Source organism: Schistocerca americana, chromosome 6 (assembly GCF_021461395.2).
Source record: "Schistocerca americana isolate TAMUIC-IGC-003095 chromosome 6, iqSchAmer2.1, whole genome shotgun sequence".
Classification (NCBI taxonomy): domain Eukaryota; kingdom Metazoa; phylum Arthropoda; class Insecta; order Orthoptera; family Acrididae; genus Schistocerca; species Schistocerca americana.
Window position 1 is genome coordinate 583,385,183 of NC_060124.1, and position 21,226 is coordinate 583,406,408.

The following is a 21,226-nucleotide window of genomic DNA, read 5'->3' on the forward strand; positions in this document are numbered from 1 at the left end:
ATGCGGAGGTATGTCGTGCTCTTTTCTTGTCTTGGATATCTCCCTCACTGTATCAAGTTTTGCGGCAGCTAGTGCCGTTGCAGGAACCCTCGTCCTTGTCTTTTGATGCATTGTGTTCCTTGCTGTCTTCATATTATCGCCGCCGCACGCATGTTGTGGTGGCTAGGGTCGAGTTCTATCAATGCAAGAAACAGCCCCATCAGCCTTACCGGGCGTGGACCGCTACCCTGCACGGTCTTAGTCACAAGTGTCATTTTATCACGGAGCAGTCGCGAGAGTCGTATGCCCACATTATGGTGCGTGACGTCATTGTTCGTTCGGCCCCTGATAGGGAGGTCCGGCAAAGGGCCCTGCAGTTGGAAGACCCTTCCCTTGAGGAAGTCCTGTCCATTGCTCAATCGTATGAACTCTCTCATGCCGCCAGTCAACAGTTGGAAGCAGCAGTTCAGGGCGGCGTGGCCGTGTCCACTGTGTCTGGGCTGGACGACGCGCAAGCAGTACAATGCGGCCGTTACGGCGCGTAAACAGAGTTCCGGCCGCCGGCCCGTTACCGTCCTGTGCGTCGTGCTATATACATCATGATCGGTCAGAGTGCCCCCAGTGTTGGGCGGTTTGTTGCAAATGTAATAAAAAAGGACACATTGCTAAAGTTAGCTGCTCAGCCTCAAAAGAAACGAAGGAAGCAGGTACAGAGGACATGGACATTGAAATTCAGGAAGTTGCATGCGAGCGAGCGTTCACCTCATTGAAGAGCCTCCTCACGTCAGTGCCTTGTTTGGCTACTTTTGACCCCAATAAGCCATTGGTCCTGGCTACAGATGCTTCACAGTATGGGGTGAGGGTGGTCCTAGCCCATGACAACGCGGATGGCTCCGAGCAGCCACTGGCGTTTGCGTCTAAAACTTTTAGTCCTGTGCAGGCCCATTATTCCCAGGTGCAAAAAGAGGCTTTGGCCATTGTCTACACTGTTACCAAGTTCCACCCTTTCTTGTATGGCATGAAGTTTCAGTTAATCACTGACCATAAGCCATTAGTATCGTTATTTGGTCCCACCTCTCAGATTAGGGATAGGGCGGCCCACAGACTGCAGCACTGGGCCTTGTTTCTCTCTAAGTACCATTATGACATTCATTTTCGCCCTACCAGACAGCATGCCAACGCCGACACTCTGTGGGCCCGGATCCTAAGTTCGATCGGGAGGAGATTATGTGTTTTCATTTGGATGTGGCATCCCGTCAAGTGGTTGATGGCTTCCCAATCACTAGTTCTAGAGTCGCAAGGGAAACGGCAGCTGACCCAGTTCTCCAGCAAGTAGTTCGCCTCGTTCAGCAGGGGGTGGTCGTCCCGACCTCCAGGCCGGGCCTCGGACCCTCTTCGTAATTATTTTGTTCTACGAGACCACCTCTCAGTCTTGGAAGGAGTTCTCCTTCTGGCTACCGATGATACAGCTCCTCGCATGGCTGTTCCTGCAAGTTTGCGAAGGGAGGTCCTCACGTTATTACATGAGGGGCACTGGAGCGTTTCCCGTACTAAAACCTTAGCTTGCAGACGAGTATTGGCCCCGTATTCACAGAGAAATTGAGCACTTGGTGGCCGCATGTTCCCAGTGTGCGAGCAAATAGGCGTCTCCCAGGTCAGCGTTCTCTTCATGGCTGCCTGCAACCCAGGCATGGGAACATGTTCACATAGATTTTGCGGGCCCGTTTCTCAATGGCTTTTGGCTCATTGTCATTGATGCTTATTCCCGATTCCCATATGTGGTTCGCTGCTCCTCAACCACTTCAGAAATTGCAATCCAGGCACTCGCAAAAATCTTTTCTGGGGAAGGTCTGCCAGTCACCCTGGTATCGGACAATGGACCTCAGTTTATTTCGCAGACCTTCCACGATTTTTGTAGGCGCTTCGGTATTCGTCACGTTTGCTCTCCCCCCTTTCATCCACAATTGAATGGGGAAGCCGAGTGCATGGTGCGCATGTTTAAGATGCAGATGAAAAAGTATCTGCATGAATTTCCTGTGGAGGAGGCATTGACGTTTTTCCTGACGGCATACCGAACCACACCAATGGGCAAATGCAGCCCCGCACAGCTCCTCCACGGGTGCCAACCTAGGACTCTGCTGCACCTCCTCCGGTCTGGTCCTCGCCAGTCTTCGCAAAACGGGGTACCCGGCTTCCCACCGGGTATGTTGGTCTGGGCACATGGGTTTGGTCGCAATCCACGTTGGATACTGGCGGTGGTCCTGCGCCGCAATGGCCGCTGGCACTATACCTTGCACGTGGGGGATGGGGAGGTACGTCATCACCAAAATCAGCTACGTCCATGTTTGGGCACCTTCCCTCCGACCCCTCAGGCACCGGCTTCCTCATTGCCGGCACCCATGTTGTTTTCTCAGGGGACACTACCGCCCCTCCCACCTGTGACTCCGCCACACTGTGATGGTTCTCAGCCTTGGCGGCCTCCAGTAGCTCCAGCACCGGCATCGCCATCGTTAGAGATGCCCCGGCGAGAGCCGGCCCCCCTCGCAGGTCCGGTTTCTCAGGAGGCTGGTTCACCTGTGCCGTGCCTCCCCATCATCCCCGCCACTGGGTCTTGCCCCTCCCGAGGTGGAACGGGATCCGGAGATCGACAGCTTGTTGCCCGTTCTGCCCCGGGCTCTGGGGGTGGGACGACGGGGGCCTCTTTGTGTGGGTCACTTCCAATCGTATTTGAAGGTTCCGGCTCGAGGGTTGGCAGATCCCCGACTCCAGCATTCCAATGGAAGTGGAGGTCATCGCTACTGCACGACACTTCACCTTCCGATGCAGAGGATCACAGTGGCTTCACCCCCCAAAAGAGGAGGAGTGTAGTAGCCACCAGAAAGATCGCGGGAGGTGCACATTGGCACTGCGCATCATGGACAGTAGTTGCTGCAAGTAAAGTTCCGTCCACCAGAGGGCACACGAGAATTCACCCGCGCCCTCTGCCGGCGGAACAACTACTCAGGCAGCACGGGCCGTGCCCAGTCAGCTTTTACATCGGGCATGCCTAGCAGACAGTTCCCGGTCTATACTATGTGAAGTGCGACGGACAATGTGAATCACGTTAATACAGTTACTATTTTTCCATGGGTCATGCCATGGTGGCTACACATCTGATATTAATCCTCAAGATGTCTTGGCATTTGAGGCAGCTTCAACCTCTTCCAATGCTGTTTGTCCCTGGAAAAACTTTCACCACAGTTCAGGTTCCATGTATAACTGAAGATTTTCCTTCATTTTATCGACATTTATTATTGTTGTAGCCATGGCCAAGTCACATTCAGTCACAAATGCTGGACAAGCTGAGTCACAAAAGGACCCCCCCCCCCCCCTTCTCTCTCTCTCTCTCTCTCTCTCTCTCTCTCTCTCTCTCTCTCTCTCTCTCTCACACACACACACACACACACAGAGAGACAGAGAGAGATAATTTTTTGGTTGATAAGAGTGTTACTACTTAGCCACAGGCAATAAAATTTTAGCAAGTGACAAAAGATGGTAAAACTGACAAGTCTGATGTGGGAAAGGTGGTCTCAAGTTAATTGGTCTCGACATACCGCATTTGTTATAAGTAACAAAATGATAAATCTGGAAGAGGAATTAAAATTAAAGTGTTTTAGATTTGCCTATGATATAATTGCCAGAGACAGCAGGGGGCTTGGAACAGCACTTGAGCAGAATGGGTAGAGACTAGATGAATAGATCAGGTAACTAATGAAGCAGTACTGAATCTAACCATAAAGAGGGGAAATTTATGGTACTATAGTTACAAGACGAACATCAACAGAAGTGAAACTAAGTTAATGGGGTATAGTGTTGTGGTCTACGGTCAAAAACTGGTTTCATGCCACTCTCCATGCTACTCTATCCTATACAAGTATCTATGTCTCTTCATAGTTACTGCAATCCATCTCAATATGAACCTGCTTACTGTGGCCAATTCTTGGAGAGCCTTTATATGTTTTATTCCACCATCTGCACTCCATTACCAAACAGATGATTCCTTGATATCTCAGGATTTGTCCCATCACATGATAACTTTTTTTAGTCAAATAGCACCATAAATTTCCCCTCTGTATGATTAGACTCAGTACCGCTTCATTAGTTACCTGATCTATTCATCTAGTCTTCAGCATTCACCTGTAGCAACAGATTTTAAAAGATTTTGTTCTCTCTGAACTGTTTATCATTCGTTTTTCATTTCCATACTAAGCTACATTCTGACAAATACCTTCATAAAATATGCCCTAACACTTCATTTTATATTTAAAGACAACAATTTTCTCTTTTTCAGAAAAGCTTTTCTTGCTATTGCCAGTCTCCATTTTAGATCATACCTATTTTGCTGTTCAAGTAGGAAACTCATCTACCACTTTTAATTTCTTGCTTCCTAATTTAATTTCCTTGACACTGCCTGATTTAATCATATTCCACTGCATTTGTGTTATTTTTGTAGATATTCAATTTTAATTTCTCTTCAAGACACTATCCATTTCATTGAACTGGTTGTCCAAGTCCTTTGCAGTCTCTGAAAACTGTTACTAACAGTTAATTTCTTCTTGCTGCATTTTATTTCCTTTCCATATTTCTCCTTGTTTTTCTTTATTACTTCCTCAATATACAGGCTGAATTACCTCCCCCCCCCCCCCCCCCCGCCACTTGTATGGGTGCCCAGATTAAGTTGTCCAACAAAGTCTATTAGGCTTGCCTTTTTGCCTATTCCCAAAGCTACCTACCATTCAGCCTTTAATTCATTCCTTTCCCCTTTTTCAGTCAGTTGTTGGCTAATGCTCCCTTTAAAACTCTCAACAACCAGAGGTTGTTGCAATTTATTCATTTCCTATTTCCTTACTTCTGTTTTAATCTGCAGTTCAGAGTCCTTTTAAAACAGGAAAAGCTCAAGGAATTAGGCCAGAGTCCACAACTGGCCCTGTAAATGTACTGTAGTTTAAAACCTGATTTGGAAATGTCTGTCTTATCATTTCAGAATCCATTTGAAATCTTCTAGGTCTCTTCCACATATGCAACCTCCTTTCACGATTCTTAAACCAAGTGTTAGTAACGATTAAATTGTGCTGTGTTCAATGTTCTACCAATCAGCTTCTTCTTTCATTCTTTCCCCCAAGTTAATATTTTCCTATATCTTCCTTTAATTTCCTTGTTTCCAATCAAAACTAAATTACCACCGAGCGAAATGGTGCATTGATTAGCACACTGGACTCACGTTCAGGTAGATGACTGGGCAAACCCCCATCTGACCATTCTGATTTAGATTTTTGTGATTTCCCTAAATTGCTTCAGCCAAATGCCGGGATGGTTCCTTTGAAAGGGTATAGCCAATTTCCTTCCCCATCCTCCTCTTGTCTGACAGGGCCAATGACCTTGCTGTTTGGTCCCCTCCCCCAAATCAAGTAACTAACCAACCAACCAGCCCCAACCAACTACATTACCACCTTCCTTACCAATACGAGTAGGCTACATTTTATTATCACATCACACATTCTTTCAATAACTTATTCATCTGAGGCACAGGTAGGCATATGAACTTTTACAAATGTGGTAGGTATTGGCTTTTTGTCTTCTTGGATGTAGTCCTTTTAAAACAGGAAAAGCTCAAGGAATTAGAATAGCAAATGAGGAACTAAGCTAGTAGTTAAGTTCTGCTATTCAGGCACAAAAATGCAGAAGGAATTAGATTAGGAAATGAGAAACTAAAATCAGTAGTTGTACTTTGCTATTTGACAGCAGAATAGCTGAGAATGGCCAAAGTAAAGAGGATACAAAATGCAGACTGGCAATAGCATTATCATATTAAAATTTAAGTGATAGGGAGTCTTTTCTGAAAGTATTTATTTGGAGTATAGTATCCTACAGACATAAAATGTGGTCGATAAACAGTATATACAAAAATGTAGCAGCATTTAAAATGGGGTACTAAAGAACAATGCTTAAGATTAGATTGGCAGATTGAGTAACTAACAAAGAGGTGTAGGATTCCATTAAGAAAATGACAAATTATATGGTAAAACTTGACTAAAACATGGAACAGGATTATGAGACCATGAACTAATGAGTTAATGAGACAACTGATAATGCTTCTTTCTAACAACTTTCTTTCTTTTTTTTCTTTTCTTTTTTTACGACGATGACATAATTCTCAGTGCATTGCAACTGCTAACTACAACCCCTCAGTAAATGAAGCTAGCTATCCTCACTGAGAGTAGATATTTGTCATAAAAGATGCTTTCACTGAACTGCTCCTCTCCCTAGTGACACTTGCTCCACCTCCAACCCTATTTAATATTAACCAAATAAAAATGTGTGCATTAAGCAGAAATTAGAAGACTTCAGGCTGCCGAAGCTTTGTGCTTAACCCTGCCATTAATAACAATAATAATAATAATAATAATAATAAAACAGTGTGGGACCTACAGCAATGTATCAGTGATTACACAGTTACTGTTGTGTTGTGCTGTTTATCAGTTTCTTTATTTGTTGCAAAGGGAATAACAAAGCAACTTCTGGTCCATTGCAAGAACTACCTACAACTTGGAGAAGGCATTTTCATGAGATAGTTACGCACAAAAGATGTGTATCTCTCAATTTTACTGTCATAGATGAATGGTGCAAAGTACATATGTAGTAGGTGGACTACTTGACGAAGATGAAGTTGATATTTGTGTTTCACAGGCTGTAACCTCCCCCACACTGTGTGACATGTTTTGCTATTATTTAAAAAATACATATAATTATTGGTAACTAACTAAATCAGCATTACAGTCTAACAAAATGGTGATATTGGTATTGATCTTTTAAAAACAGTGTACAAGGTGTAAAACTTTGCTTCCACCATTTTTTCCCAACATTTGAGGCTTTAATGAAACAAACTGGTTACACAGGTATCATTCAAAGCATTTTCCATTGCTGGCCACTACTTTCTCCCATCTTTTGGGCAGTGCACGAATCCCATGTCTAAAAAATTGTTCGTCTTTTGAAGCGATCCACGAATTGATCCAATTTGTGACTTCCTCATGAGATCATAAGTGTTGGTCAACCAGGCCATGCTCCATTGACCTAAACAGGTGATAGTTACAGGGATCAATGTCTGGAGAATACAGCGGGTGAAGTAAGATTTCCCATTTTAATGTTTCCAAGTACGTTTTGACATCTTTTGCAATGTGGGGCCGAGCGTCGTCATGCTGCAAAATCACTTTATCGTGCCTCTCGCTGTATTGCGGCCGTTTGTCTTTTAATGCTCTGCTCAAACACATTAATTGCTATCAATAACGAGCACCTGTGATTGTTTCACTTGGTTTTAACACCTTATAGTACATGATGCCGAGCTGGTATCACCAAATGCACAGCACAATCTTGGAGCCGTGAATATTCAGTTTGGTCATCGAGGTGGAAGCATGGCCAGGATATTTCCATGAATTTTTCCGTATAGGGTTATCATAATGAAACTATTTTAAATCCCCAGCCACAATGCGGTGCAGAAATCCCTTCCGTTTTTGCCTCTGAAGCAGCTGTTCGCAAACACACAAACGCCGTTCAATGTCTTTTTGTTTCAGCTCACACAGGACCGAAGTCCTTCTTTCTGAATCATGCCCATAGCCTTGAGACATTTTGAAATGGCTTGCTGTGTCACTCCCACTAATCATGCAAATTCTTCTTGAGTTTGACACGAGTCTTCGCCCAGCAATGTCTCCAATTCTGCATCTTCGAAAACATTTTCTCTTCCACCACTATGCCACTCTACTATGTTAAAAATCACCGTTCTTGAAGTGTTGAAACCACTCACAACACGTTCTTTCACTAATAGCATCCTTACCATACGTACTTGAGGGCATTCGATGAGACTCAGCCGCTATTTTCTTCATACTGAAACAAAACAGTAACACCTCCCGCAAATGATGAGAAATAGGCTCATAAACTGACATTTTCAATCACGAACAACTTTATGATGCGGACACAAATCGACTTATGTTTGAATGAAGTCATGTTGTCCGAGGTCCCTCCTAACTGCATGATGTCTGCGATCTGTTTCTTTCGACCACTACTAACCGTTGTCGCCACCAATCGGCAAACTGCGGAAGCAAAGTTGTACACTTTGTAGTTTTGTAACTAAAACATAATTGAACCATTTTTTTGTAGCCCTCAGAAAATTTAATTTTACCCCTGAAAGGAGTAACTAATCCTAGGTGTTGTGCAGTCCCTCAATGATTATTCTTTTCCGTACACTACAGCGTCATCGGCAAACAGCGGCAGACTCCTGCTCGTGCTATCCACCATACCATTTATGTCTACAAAGGACAAGAGTGGTCCTATTCCATTTCACTACGGTACTCCTGATGATACCATTGTCTCTGATGAATGCTCACCATCAAGGACAACGTGCTCGGTTTTATTACTTAAGAGCATTCAAGCGACTCCAGTAACTGGGGAACTATTCAGTACGCTCACACCTTTGCTAACAGTCTGCATTGGGGCACCATGTCAAACATTTTGCAGAAATCTATAAATATGGGATCTGCTTGCTGTCCTCCGTCCATAGTTCACAGAATATGGTGTAAGGAAAGGGAAAGCTGAGATTTGCACGAGCAATGCTTTCTAAATCTGTGCTGTTTTTTGGAGCTCATCCAATAAGGAATATAAAAAAGGCAAATAATTCAAAATGCTACAAATAAGTTGCTGGAATGATTGTGCTGCACTGAAAAGATCAAATAGCATCTTCAAAAAATTCAAAAAGTCTAATTGGCATTATCACAGCTGTTTTAGGCACTACTAATGGCATAACAGGTATGTGGTGACAAGCTCAGAAAAGGTCAATTTTAGAGAAAAACTGTTTGAGAGTTGGCAGCTGAAATATTTTAAATGAGGTGTTGGGTGCAGTCTGGCACAGTGACAGAATTTAAAACTCAGTCTCCACAGGGATTATAGTTTCCATCTTTCTTTTGAACATGATGGAGAAGAACAGACCAGCAGCTTTTAGAAGAACAACATATTCCAAGGCTGATAATCTCTTAAAATTCAAGTTTACCTTGAGCAAATTTTTATGGTGATAAGCACCCAGCTTGGGCATGCACTGGAGGTCCTATAGTTATTATTGTGTATTGTACACTAACTTCATTAAAACCATAATTATGTTTCTCTGTGAGAATGTTCAGATATTGCTTTAGCACATTTTGATATTTGGGGTGTGGATCCATCAAAAATACAAAACTGTCAGTAGGCACAACTGCAGAGCCAATACTAGCGATCAAAATTTATCAGCTGAGCAGATTTTTGGTTTGTGTGTCAAACAACAGATGACAAAAAAAAGGCAGCAATAATAGGCTGGCAAACATCTGCAAGAAGAATGGCCACAGAGATCTTCTTCGAAGGCCTATTTTGAGGATCAGTAGGTGTTCAACACAGAACTGTTTGCAGCACACAGTTGCTGTTTCTCAACATTGTGATCTATTGTGTAGCTGGTAATTCGGAGATGTCTGCTCAGGAATCAAGCAAAAATCTAGGATTTGTGTTGCACTCAGTTATGAACAGATGGCAAAACGATTTAGCCTCCTCATGCAATGATGCGCCAAGTGGAGATAATACTAAATTTCTATCTGAGCATTAGCAAACTGTTGAGGAACAAATGAACATGGTGGTGGACATTTTCTCGCATTCTGATTCAATTTATGAGACCAACACAAAGAATGCTTCTATGCATCCTGTGGTGATTACAAGCTGCTTCTCAATCGTATCCCAGTTTGTAGCTTCACAATCTGGCTCGTTAGTTCTGAAAGCTGCTTTTCCAGATCGGAAAGTCTGTCATTTTGAGATGGAGGCAAAACAGTTTCAGCACTATATACAAACTAACTGGGCATCACAATCTCTTCAATTCTGTCGGCCGCAGAAGCCACTGTATCGAGACTTCCATCTTGATTAGCTGCTTTGATACAACATGTATTGGTTGGTAGTCATTGTTTGGCAAAAGCATGCATCTCTCTGACAAAAGTACATGCCCTTTTGTTTCCTTGTTCTACTTCAATTAGTAATTTTTTAACTTTACATGACATTCTTCAAACTCTGAGATAAGGTGTGTTTATAAGTATGTACATGGGGTAATCAGTAATGGTTTGGACATTAAACCTGAAATGAGCTCAGCAACTTTGCTATCTGGTGATTCCACAACGTAATGATATTTTGTCACTTCACTGTTCATATTTTCAGCAACAAATTAAGATTCTCCTCACAAAAATCATATTTTTATATTTTCCGTCAGAAGAGTGGTATTTTGAAAGCTACAAGCAATATTCCGTGCTGCCATCGTTTCATGGTGGGTTTGCCATAAAATCGCATATTTAAATTAATGTAGTGCAACTGGAGTAACATCTATGATTTTTGTTTACTTGCAAACACATCATGGGTTCATCAGTTGGGGTTCTAGTAAAGGTAAATATCCATTTAGCACCACCAATTGAAAGTATATTTTTTACAACTGTGTTGGAATGGAAAGAATAAACAGGAAAAACCTAACTATTTCAATATGTGTCAATATTTTTAAGAGAGCTTATATTTCACTGCATCAGTTACAGCAACGGTGCCAGTCATTATCACAATATGAGGTGAGGATATGTCTGCATAGCAATCTAAAGTAGATAAGCCCTCTGATGAAATTAGGAAATTACTTAACCACTACAAAGTTCAACGCACGGTGAGTGTTTTCAACAGTCTTGCTAGTAGAACACCACAATTTAAGAAGCAACTTTGTAAAGCTATTGTAATTTTTTTTTTATTTGGTTGGCGAAATTTTTACTGCAAATGAATAAGTGAAAATTGATCACAGTATTACAGAAATGAAACATAAGCTCACATGTTCATGCAAATTAAAACATACAAAATCATTTACAAGCTCTTATATTCAATTGTAAGATAAATATCAACTACTGTAATGGTATAAGACATGGCTTATAACCATGGAATAATTATGATTCCATTAGTCCATACCATTGCGACTTTGAGACCATTTACTGGTTACAGGATTTTGAAACAACAATAAATTTCTTTTGTGTTTTCTATTCGAAGCATTATTGCGCATATTCCAAACTAGTAGATCATCTTGCTTTTACATGCCTTGATTTGTAACAAGTATATACAATAAACTAAACATTGTACATTGTTAGATCAATGCAGAAATCTGGCTGGTATATATTTAAATTTAAATCACAGTGAAATCTCACAATATTTGACCATCTGACAATATGAATGTACCAAACATTACCTGTGTTGTGTGCAGCCCAACATGTTCCATAGTTTATATTCTTGTGCTGCCCAAGACACTCTTCTGAGATCTGTGGCCTCATGAACTGGAATGTCACTGTAGCAGAAAAAAATAAGTTGCAATTGACTTCTAACCATATTACTGAGCAGCTGTATGGGAAAAGTGGGTAAATGTTAATTGGATTACATTAGATTCAGTTTTTGTTCCATAGACCCAAAAAATGAGATGATTCTCGTTGGTGTGGAACATGTCAGAAAGTATAATACAATACTTACTACCTGATCACCTGATCATTAGTCAGGAGATTGTCGAGATAGGTGAATGCAATGCGGCAAACTGGAACAGCTAATATTTATAGAATTAACATGCTGTCAGAATGAAATATTGTTAGGCACTATTAATAAATTTATCGTACACAAAATACCTAATCTTGACTGTTGTGACCAAGTGCTGTCAAAACTGAAATCTAACAGACATTTTTACTTTTGCTGGCTTAACAGTCTCTGTTAAGATATTCATCAATAGAGTAGAAGGAGTTGCCTATCAAAAAGTCTTTCAAACTCTGTTTAAACCATACTTTATCTTTATTAGGGGGGGGGGGGGGGGCATTCCTCCCATTTTTCAAAGTTTATGTCTGATGTATGTAAAGAATATGCAACAAAATACTCACTGTAGACTTGTACATCATCTGACATGAGTTTCCTGATTTCACCTTGCATTTTTAGCTTTTATGATGAAAGACATGTTAAATATTGCAAAGTGTGGCAGATACAGCATGAATGCAAACATATGCTACAGGTCATTCTTTTACCACAAACCTTTATTTGGCATTCTCATTCAATGGCTTTGCCTACTCTCCACCCAATTATTACCTTTCAACTTAATCTATACTTCAGGCTACACTACAGATCAGTGTCACCATAACCAAGAACCAGCATCATACTCTAACCAGTACAGACTGCATACAGACGTACAGGGTGACTGGTCAGTCAAGGAATGTCTCTGAGTTCGTAATTTTATTCTGAAATTGTTCTTGTATGCACTTCAACCAAGCTACAAACACGAGTTCTTGAAGTATCGGCGTGTGAAGCAAGACTGTCCTTCAGGATAAAAAAGCTCATTCCAGTAAAAGCTGCTGACAGCAGATGCCTTCGGCATGCTGAATAAAGTGGTGTACCCACACAACCGTGTTAACTAATAAGGAATGTGGAAATCAAGTCACATGTGGGTGCCAGAGGATCTTTGAGGGCAGAGTGCAGCTGCTCACCTCTTTCGTGTTTGAACCTCCATACATGACAGATACTCTCCCTCTTCCATGAATGGCTACTGGCCACACAAATGTAAATTGCCACCACTCACAGTTCCTATTCTCTTCATTTATTTCTCCACTCTTGTAGACTGGCCATCAACCTTTATCTGTGGCCCCAAGATGAGCCCTTCACCACCAAGAACACAGACCAGGTTTTCTTCATTTAACTCTTATTTCATCACCTAATGCACACCCATTCTGCTTCTCATCCTGTACACCTAACTGCATACACTGATGAACTTTACCCCCCCCCCCCCCCCCCCAACTGATCCAGTATCAACCATTTTGTGTTACACAAAAGACTCCCTCCATATCTCAGAAATGAAATACCAGCAGAGTAGCAAAAGACAAAGTTACAACAAGTAGTCTCCATACCGTGGAGAGGGTAAAAAATTTTCTGGTTTGCATAAGTTCCCAAGTTTTTTTTTTATAAAGCTTGCTTACAGAAGTTCAGCATGCTGTTATCACTAATATAATTATTAAAACCTCAAATAATGGCAAATGTCCAGAACATTTCAACTATTTCTAGTCTCACCAGTGCATAAGAAAGGAGACGGAATCTTCAGATAACTACCAACCTATATCACTTATATCTATAACAGCCAAAATAATAGAGCATTGCACACATAAAAAGATGAGCCAATATTTTGAATGTAATGATATACTTTGCTTCTCACAACATAAACTGAATGTGGCTGATGATAATTTGATTATATTTATCCATGATAAGCAATTATAAATGATGCACTGAAATATCAGAAAATAATATGCTGAACACAAAAAGTGAGAAAGTGTTAGCTGTGTACAAACAAACAAAAAATGCATGTTCAATAAATATGGTCAACGAGATTACTTAGCCTTGTGACCTATGTCTTGGGGGTCAACCAGGAAATGATCACAGCACATTTTACCAATAAAGTTGTGAAAACACTTTAAAACTTCACATATTGAAAATACAAATTTGACATAATGGCCTGCTGACCTTTGTAATATTAGTCCCTAAACAATTCTTGCAATACATAAGCATTATACTGAATATTCTAGTATCTAGTGAATCAAACACACGAGACAATGATGATAAATATTCAACAAATGAAACATAACAACCAATACTCAAAACTTAATTATTCTAGTGAAGATCTATAACGCTACCAATCCTATTTTGAGATTACTACTGGCATGGTTATCATGAATCTTAAATCCAGTCCTGAATTATGACTAAATTGGCCGCAAACAGCCTTGTGAAACAAGGAGATACGGGAGTTTGTGGCAAGCAAGTTGTGCTGCTACGATAACTCTAATCTGTACAATTCAGAAAAGCAAATGTTGGAGGGAAGAACCCAGATCACATAGGTTTATTTATTTTATTGAAATCTAGCATGCTGGTCTCAGTAGCCACTGGGTGGTCACTTCTGCTCTTGTAATGGTTTGTCTGTGGCCTTTCATTATTGTGCACAGCTGATTGGTGCTCATGACCACACAAAATGTGCAGAAATTGCAGCAGAGCTGGAATATGACATGGCTGCTTTTTACGTGGCTCTGCCACTGATGGTATAGGATAAGCCTGTGACAGGACTAGAGTAGTATGTGCCAGGGGGGTGTATCAGACAGATATTGCATCTGAAGTTTTCCATTGGGATTTGAACCAAGTGGCAAGACATTGGGAAAAGGTGTGGCATAAGGATGGGCAAGTTTAAATATTTTTTAGGTTGGGTGGATGGCCGAAAACCAGTAATTACACTGTACACAGAAGCATTTTAGCTCATTCATCCTATGTGACTGTAATAATGAAATGTATTCAATGATTACATTTTATACTTTTGGTTACAAACAAATAAATCCATTTCATTTAAGTATGGGCCACATACGACATAATTACCCTTATGGCACAATACTGTACAGATTGAAAGAATTACTTAGCACAAAACAGACCTACACTAACTGCCTGCAAGGATGATTTTGAAATGAGAGGGTAAGAGAATATATATCAATTGTGTCCTTTCACGAAATAAAGTTGGCTGGTTGCATATTGTGATTCATCATTATCAGTTCGAGCGTGTAACATGCTTTTAATAATAATATCAGCAATATTATGCGGATTATTTTATTTTTCCCAGCCCCTTCTCTAGTCCGCTCTCATCTGGCCCGATTGCGTAGGTTTGAAATTCAGTACTTTTCTCGTCTGACCTTCCAAGTAATAGGAAGCAAAATGAACGATTAATAATCCATATTTTAGTCCAGTTGATGTTCAGTCACATTACAAAGGGTAAATTGCGTAGCCCATGCTACATGGATTGAAACACAGTATCACTTCATTTCTGTGACTGTGGTCATTTAATATCCTATCAGTTATGAAAAGTGACCGAAATGTGATGTATATCAAGCCCAAAGGTCCTATTTCAACTGCTTATGTCACGTGCTGCTGACTTACAACGCAGCAATACATTCAAACCAGCTAATATAGCAGAGTTGTGTTTCACTTATATACATTTTTAGTTTTATATACAAAGTACGTTATTTATAGTTATACTTTAAAGCCGCCTTATCCACTGCTCTCACTGTACTTCGAAAATAATACAATTCGTCAACGTAATAGAACACAGCACTAACGTAAGCGACGCACTTCTTTTCCTTTATCATCTCAAAATATAGAAACATCCTTTTTTCCTTACTACTATAACCGTCACAGTTTTATTTGATATTGAATAATACCTGTAAATGCAGAGTTTCACTCAGAGCTTCCAGGCACTGGTGCTTCAAATCAGCAATAACGGAAGTATCACGGTCCTTCTTCTACTCGTTTTACACCCAAACTTTAAAATTTGTTTACAGCGGTACAACTTGTTTTGACTGAACGAAGTACCAAATAAGAAGAAATGAAGTGCATAAACAGTCGAAAGATACTTCCATTAAATAGAGATATTTCTACTCTACGGTTACTTCAGTGGAATATCTGCCACTGGTTTTCTCAGAAATCAGGGCCGAAATGAAAATAATGACAGGCAAAACATTGCGAATAATAGCTTCGTATACCTGTTCTTTTCCATCGTTAGGGAGCCGGTTGAAAATACTTAATGGCTTAAGTTACCACCAAGTTTTTAAGAACGTGTTTAATCACACTATAAGTTTTGGAATAACGGTTTAAAAAACAAAGTTCTGACACAAACAGCAAATAACTCATCCCCACTCGATGGTATTCCAGATGAAGAGTAGCAACGTAAAAGCGTTGTAGTTCAAACAAAAATAAATTTATTTAGGCACCAAACTTTTGATGAAAATATAGTTTTCGCTTATGGAAAAATCACGAGTAGATATGAAGTTGGGACCTCATCAAATTTTTCTGAGACAATCTAATTACACATCAATACAAAAAGGAATGAATCAGATAAAACAATGTGGGAACATAGAATTTGCTCCACAAGGGAAAGAACTGATTGACCCAGTGTAGTTCAAAAGCTAAATAATCTAAATGGAGCAGTTGCAAAAAAAACAGTATATTATTCCTTAATTTTAGAAGATTTTATAACTTGTAACGTTGAATAACTGTAATGTATGATTTTGTTGTTTTATACTTCCGTTTCACTGTAGTAAATGCTCAAATTTGTAGTTATTAACATATTTTATTCCTGTACACGTTATTTTAGTTTGTAATTATGAGCCTACCGTGATTAGTTACGGGCAAGTGGGATAACTTTGTACCACGTTTTAACATTTTCTGAAAATTCTGGACACAAAATCAATTACACAACGCAACAGACATTGTAAGATTTTCCATCTATAGTTACTGAATGCCTGGAAAACCGAAAATGTGACTATGCCCTATTTGAGCAAAATTTCAATTTTAATGCCAGCACAAAATTACACAGTCATTCAGGATAACTTTAGACTAGTCTTTCAAAAAAAGAATTTTTCCTATATATAAAGTTCAATGCACAAATAGGCCAAGAAAAAAAAAAAAAAAAAAAAAAAAAAAAAAAAAAAAAAAAAACAGTAGGAAACTACCCGGCTCACAAAAGGACAAACAGAAATGGAGAAAGATTAATAGAACTATGCAAGGGTCATAACTTAAAATTAATGTCTACAAATTTCAAAAAAACCTCCTAAGAAACAGAAAACATGGAAATCACCAAACACAAGTAGAGTTCCAGATAGATCACATAGCCATCACACACTATAATCAAAAAGAAATAATGAATGTGAGATTCGGAATGGGGCAAACATTATAACTGACCACTACTTATCGACAATCAAATTAAATTTCATACCACAAAGAAAGAAACAAATATAAAACAGGAAAACTCAAAAGATAGACGCAAACATCTTGAAAGAGAAAAGAGAAGAATTCTGTCAAAACATTGTTATATGTTCGGATAAATGGGAAGATATAAAAGAAGGAATGATAAGATCTGCTCAAGAAGTCGCAAAAATGAAAAAGAGAAAGAAACACGAATGGTGGGATGAGATATGTGAGGAAGCAATAGAACAAAGGATGAAGGCATGGAAGAAATGGCACTCAACCAAAAGTGATAAGGACTACCTGGAGTTCAAACAGCAAAGATCTTCTACAGCAAAACTCATTAGATCAGTAAAAAGACTATTTGAAAAGAACCAACTTACACAAATGGATGAAGATTTTAAGAGAAACAATAACAGATCGTTTTACAGCACATTCAGACAGAAACTACAAAAATATGTAGCACCAAATCTGTGTTTTAAAGATACCAGTGGAAAACTGGCAATGAATAATGAAGAAAATTGTGAAATATTAGCAAAATATTTTGAACAACTCCTCAACTGTCAGGAACCTATTGAAAAATTACCAGCCAACACCCCAAACACAGTAAACAATAATTCTGAACCCCCATGCCTCATAGAAATCAGAGAAATCATTAAAAACCTTAAGAACAATAAAGCACCAGGGGAAGACATGATAATTGCAGAAATGTGGAAAAGTGTGGATAATACAACTCAAGAAAAACTACTGGGAATAATCAATGAGATTTGGAGAACGGAACGTATACCGGAAGAATGGAAAACTGCATTAATCCACCCCATCTTCAAGAAAGGGGATAAAACCGATGCAAATAACTAGAGAGGGATATCTTTACTTCCAGTAACGTATAAAATTCTATCTAAGGCCCTACAAAACAGATTGGAGAAACAACTTGATTAAGAAATTGGTGAATACCAAGCAGGCTTTAGGAGGGGAAGATCTTGTGTGGAGCAAATTTTAAACTTGAAGTTAATTATTAAATATAGACGATTAAGAGGAAAAGACATCTTTATCACGTTTGTTGACTTGAAGAAGGTGTACGACTCCGTTGACAGAACAACCTTGGTTAACATCCTTAGTGAGTTTGGAGCAGACAAGAAAACAGTCGCAATCGTCAAAGAAACACTTACGGATACCTATGCAAAAGTAAAGTTCCATGGTGAGGTATCCAGACCATTCAAAATCAGAACAGGATTAAGACAAGGAGATGGGTTGTCACCTACCCTATTCAACTGTGTGTTAGAAAAAGTTATTAGAGAGTGGAGGAAGAAAACGACTGACGAAGGAATACAAAAAATCAGATTAGGAAGAATAAAGGATGGATTAGAAGTAGATTGCCTCGCTTTTGCTGATGACTTAGCAATTCTGGCAGGAAGTTTGGAAGAAGCAGTCAAACAGATCAATATTCTGAATGAAACAGCAGAAAAGGCAGGACTGAAAATCTCCTTTGAAAAGACAGAGTACCTAACCAATGTAAAAGAGGCACCGAACAATATGATTGCTAAGTATGCCAGATACAGAAGGTTTCTAATTTCAAATATTTAGGGGAAATCATCCAGCCCAATGCTTCAGATAAAGAAGGAAATAAAACAAGAAAAATGAAAATGGCATTCCAGCTAACAAAGAATGTGTACAACAAGAAGTCAGTATCAATTAACGCAAAAATAAGGCATTACAACACTGTGATTAAGCCAGAGTGTCTGTATGCATCTGAATGTTTAGCAATGAACACTAACAAGGAAATGGAAGCTATAGCAAAAAAGGAGCGAAAAATCATTAGAAGAGTACTTGGGCCGAGGTTTGAGAATGGGACTTGGAAGCTTAGAAGTAATAGAGAAGTGTATGACAAAATTGAGAAAGTGGGAGATACTATGAGGAAGAGAAGAGTAAGCTTTTACGCCCATTTGAAAAGAATGAATGATGAAAGGCTGACAAAGAAAATATTCATGTTTTTTGACAAGAACCCCAGAACCCAAATTACCTGGTTCAAAGAAGTCGAAGTAGACTTAGAGGAGATGGGTATAGGAGAAGATGATATAACCAACAGAGACTTAATGAGAGACAAAATTCAACATTTTGAAGGATTTGAAGTGAAGAAGAGAAGAACTGGAGGAACAGTGTGGACAGAAGACCGAAGGGAGCAGCACAGAGAGAGGATGAAGACATATTGGCAGAAGAGAAAAGAGGAGGAGCGCAATAGGAGAAATGTACATTGAAAAATAGTTGTTTAACGCGGTCCCTAGCCGGCCAAAATCGGAAAAAAAAGTTCTGCGTAAATTTAGATCATCCAGGAGGAAATCAAGGGTTAATGAGGAGGAAAAACAAACTTTGAATTCAGAAATATCACGATCTTTGTAACGCCTTGGCATTGCTCAACTTGAATCACTGTCTCCAGAAGCTCTCTTTACAGCTAACACAATTAAAGAATAATCACAAGCCTAAGAGCCTGTATGAAGTTGGAAGGAGAACTGAGATGATAACTAACTAGAAATCACAGAGTAATAAAGCTGTTTCTTTTAGTATAAAATAATGCAAGTATATGGAGCACTAGTCATTTGAAACAATTATGACAAGTGGTACAAAAATACCCTGACTGGTAAAAAGTTACTTTAATTGACTGTAATGTTCACACATATGGTTACCTATGATATTTCAATTAATTTTGTAAACATGAATTTTTCCATATCCAGGTAATTCTTTAGTTTATTGGATCAATGGAGTACGCATTAGGAGTGATTTAAAATGGAATGATCATATAATGTTGATCGTCGGTAAAGCAGATGCCAGACTGAGATTCATTGGAAGAATCCTAAGGAAATGCAATCCGAAAACAAAGGAAGTAGGTTACAGTACACTTGTTCGCCCACTGCTTGAATACTGCTCAGCAGTGTGGGATCCGTACCAGATAGGGTTGATACAAGACATAGAGAAGATCCAACGGAGAGCAGCGCACTTCGTTACAGGATCATTTAGTAATCGCGAAAGCGTTACGGAGATGATAGATAAACTCCAGTGGAAGACTCTGCAGGAGAGACGCTCAGTAGCTCGGTACGGGCTTTTGTCAAAGTTTCGAGAACATACCTTCACCGAAGAGTCAAGCAGTATATTGCTCCCTCCTACATATATCTCACGAAGAGACCATGAGGATAAAATCAGAGAGATTAGAGCCCACACAGAAGCATACCGACAATCCTTCTTTCCACAAACAATACGAGACTGGAATAGAAGGGAGAACCGATAGAGGTACTGAAGGTACCCTCCGCCACACACCGTCAGGTGGCTTGCGGAGTATGGATGTAGATGTAGATGTAGAAATAAATAAATGGTTTTATGAGAAATAACAAAATACTTATCCCTTTTTCCAATAGATGAAACAGAAGTCACAAATATAATCAGATCACTGAAAAACAAAGATTCAGAGTGCGCATATGGAATACCTGTAGAAGTACAGTAATCAAACATTGTTCTCAGTATCTAGCAAAGCCAGCGACATTCCTAGTAATGGATAAGACTCTTTTCCAAACATGTCTAAAAAGAGTAAAATACTCATTTTATACAGGTGGTGACAAGGAGAATCCTGGCAACTTTAGACCTGTAAAGATGACACTCATCTTATCAAAAAACCGTGGAAAGAGCTATAAAAGTGGAGTTTTAAAATTTATAGAAAAACAAAATATCCAGGGTGAAGTGCAGCACAGATTTAAGAAAGGAAAGTCTACAAAAACAGCAGCAGCAAACTGTATGACACACATAATCAGAGCATTAGAGGAACAGAAGAAAGTTTTTACCATGTTTCTGGACCTCAAAAAAGCCTTTGATGTGTATGACCCACAACACTGTTAGATAAACTGCAGAGATGTGCTGTCAGAGGGAATGCAGCTAGCTTAATAAAATCATTCATAGAAATAGAGAACAAAGTGTAGAATTAAGATACATGTTCAAAAACATGGTGGAAACTTATTACTACAATAAGAATAATATTATGGAAAAGATACATTGCTACTCACTGTATATAGGAGATGTTGAGGTGCAGACAGGCACAACAAAAAGACTGCTACACATTTGAGCTTCTTCTGAAGTAGAAAAACATGAACACTTGTAGTGACTGTAGCTGTCAGCACTGTGCTGTGTGTTGGGTATGTGTTGTGACACATACATTTACAAACTTCGCACTTTCAGAAACAGTTTTCATGGCAGCCCCTGCATATACTGTGTTCAGGGACCCTTATTTAATTTTGACAAGGGAATAAAGTAGTTGTTGCCACAGAACCAGGATTTCATTTGTGCAATTTAACTATGATACTATGTGGGATTAACAACTGGATGAGCAGTATCACAGCTCAATGGCTAAGGTGGTGACCCC

General features: G+C 39.7%; 1 protein-coding gene across 9 annotated transcripts in view; it reads right to left on the minus strand.

The window, feature by feature from the left end:
* The window catches only part of LOC124619308 (gastrula zinc finger protein XlCGF17.1-like), a 176,826-nt gene extending 161,298 nt beyond the window's left edge, over positions 1-15,528 (minus strand). For 8 of the 9 annotated variants that reach the window (XM_047145616.1, XM_047145614.1, XM_047145608.1 and 5 more), the window contains exons 1-2: positions 15,303-15,528; positions 11,282-11,377 (exon numbers count right to left, since the gene is read on the minus strand). In XM_047145616.1, the coding sequence (XP_047001572.1) occupies positions 11,282-11,311 (30 nt within the window). In that variant the 5' untranslated portion in view covers positions 11,312-11,377; positions 15,303-15,528. Of the gene's footprint in view, positions 1-11,281; positions 11,378-15,302 lie in introns of those variants that run through there. The other variant, XM_047145612.1, reaches the window with a different exon arrangement.
* Between the last annotated feature and the right edge of the window lie 5,698 nt (positions 15,529-21,226).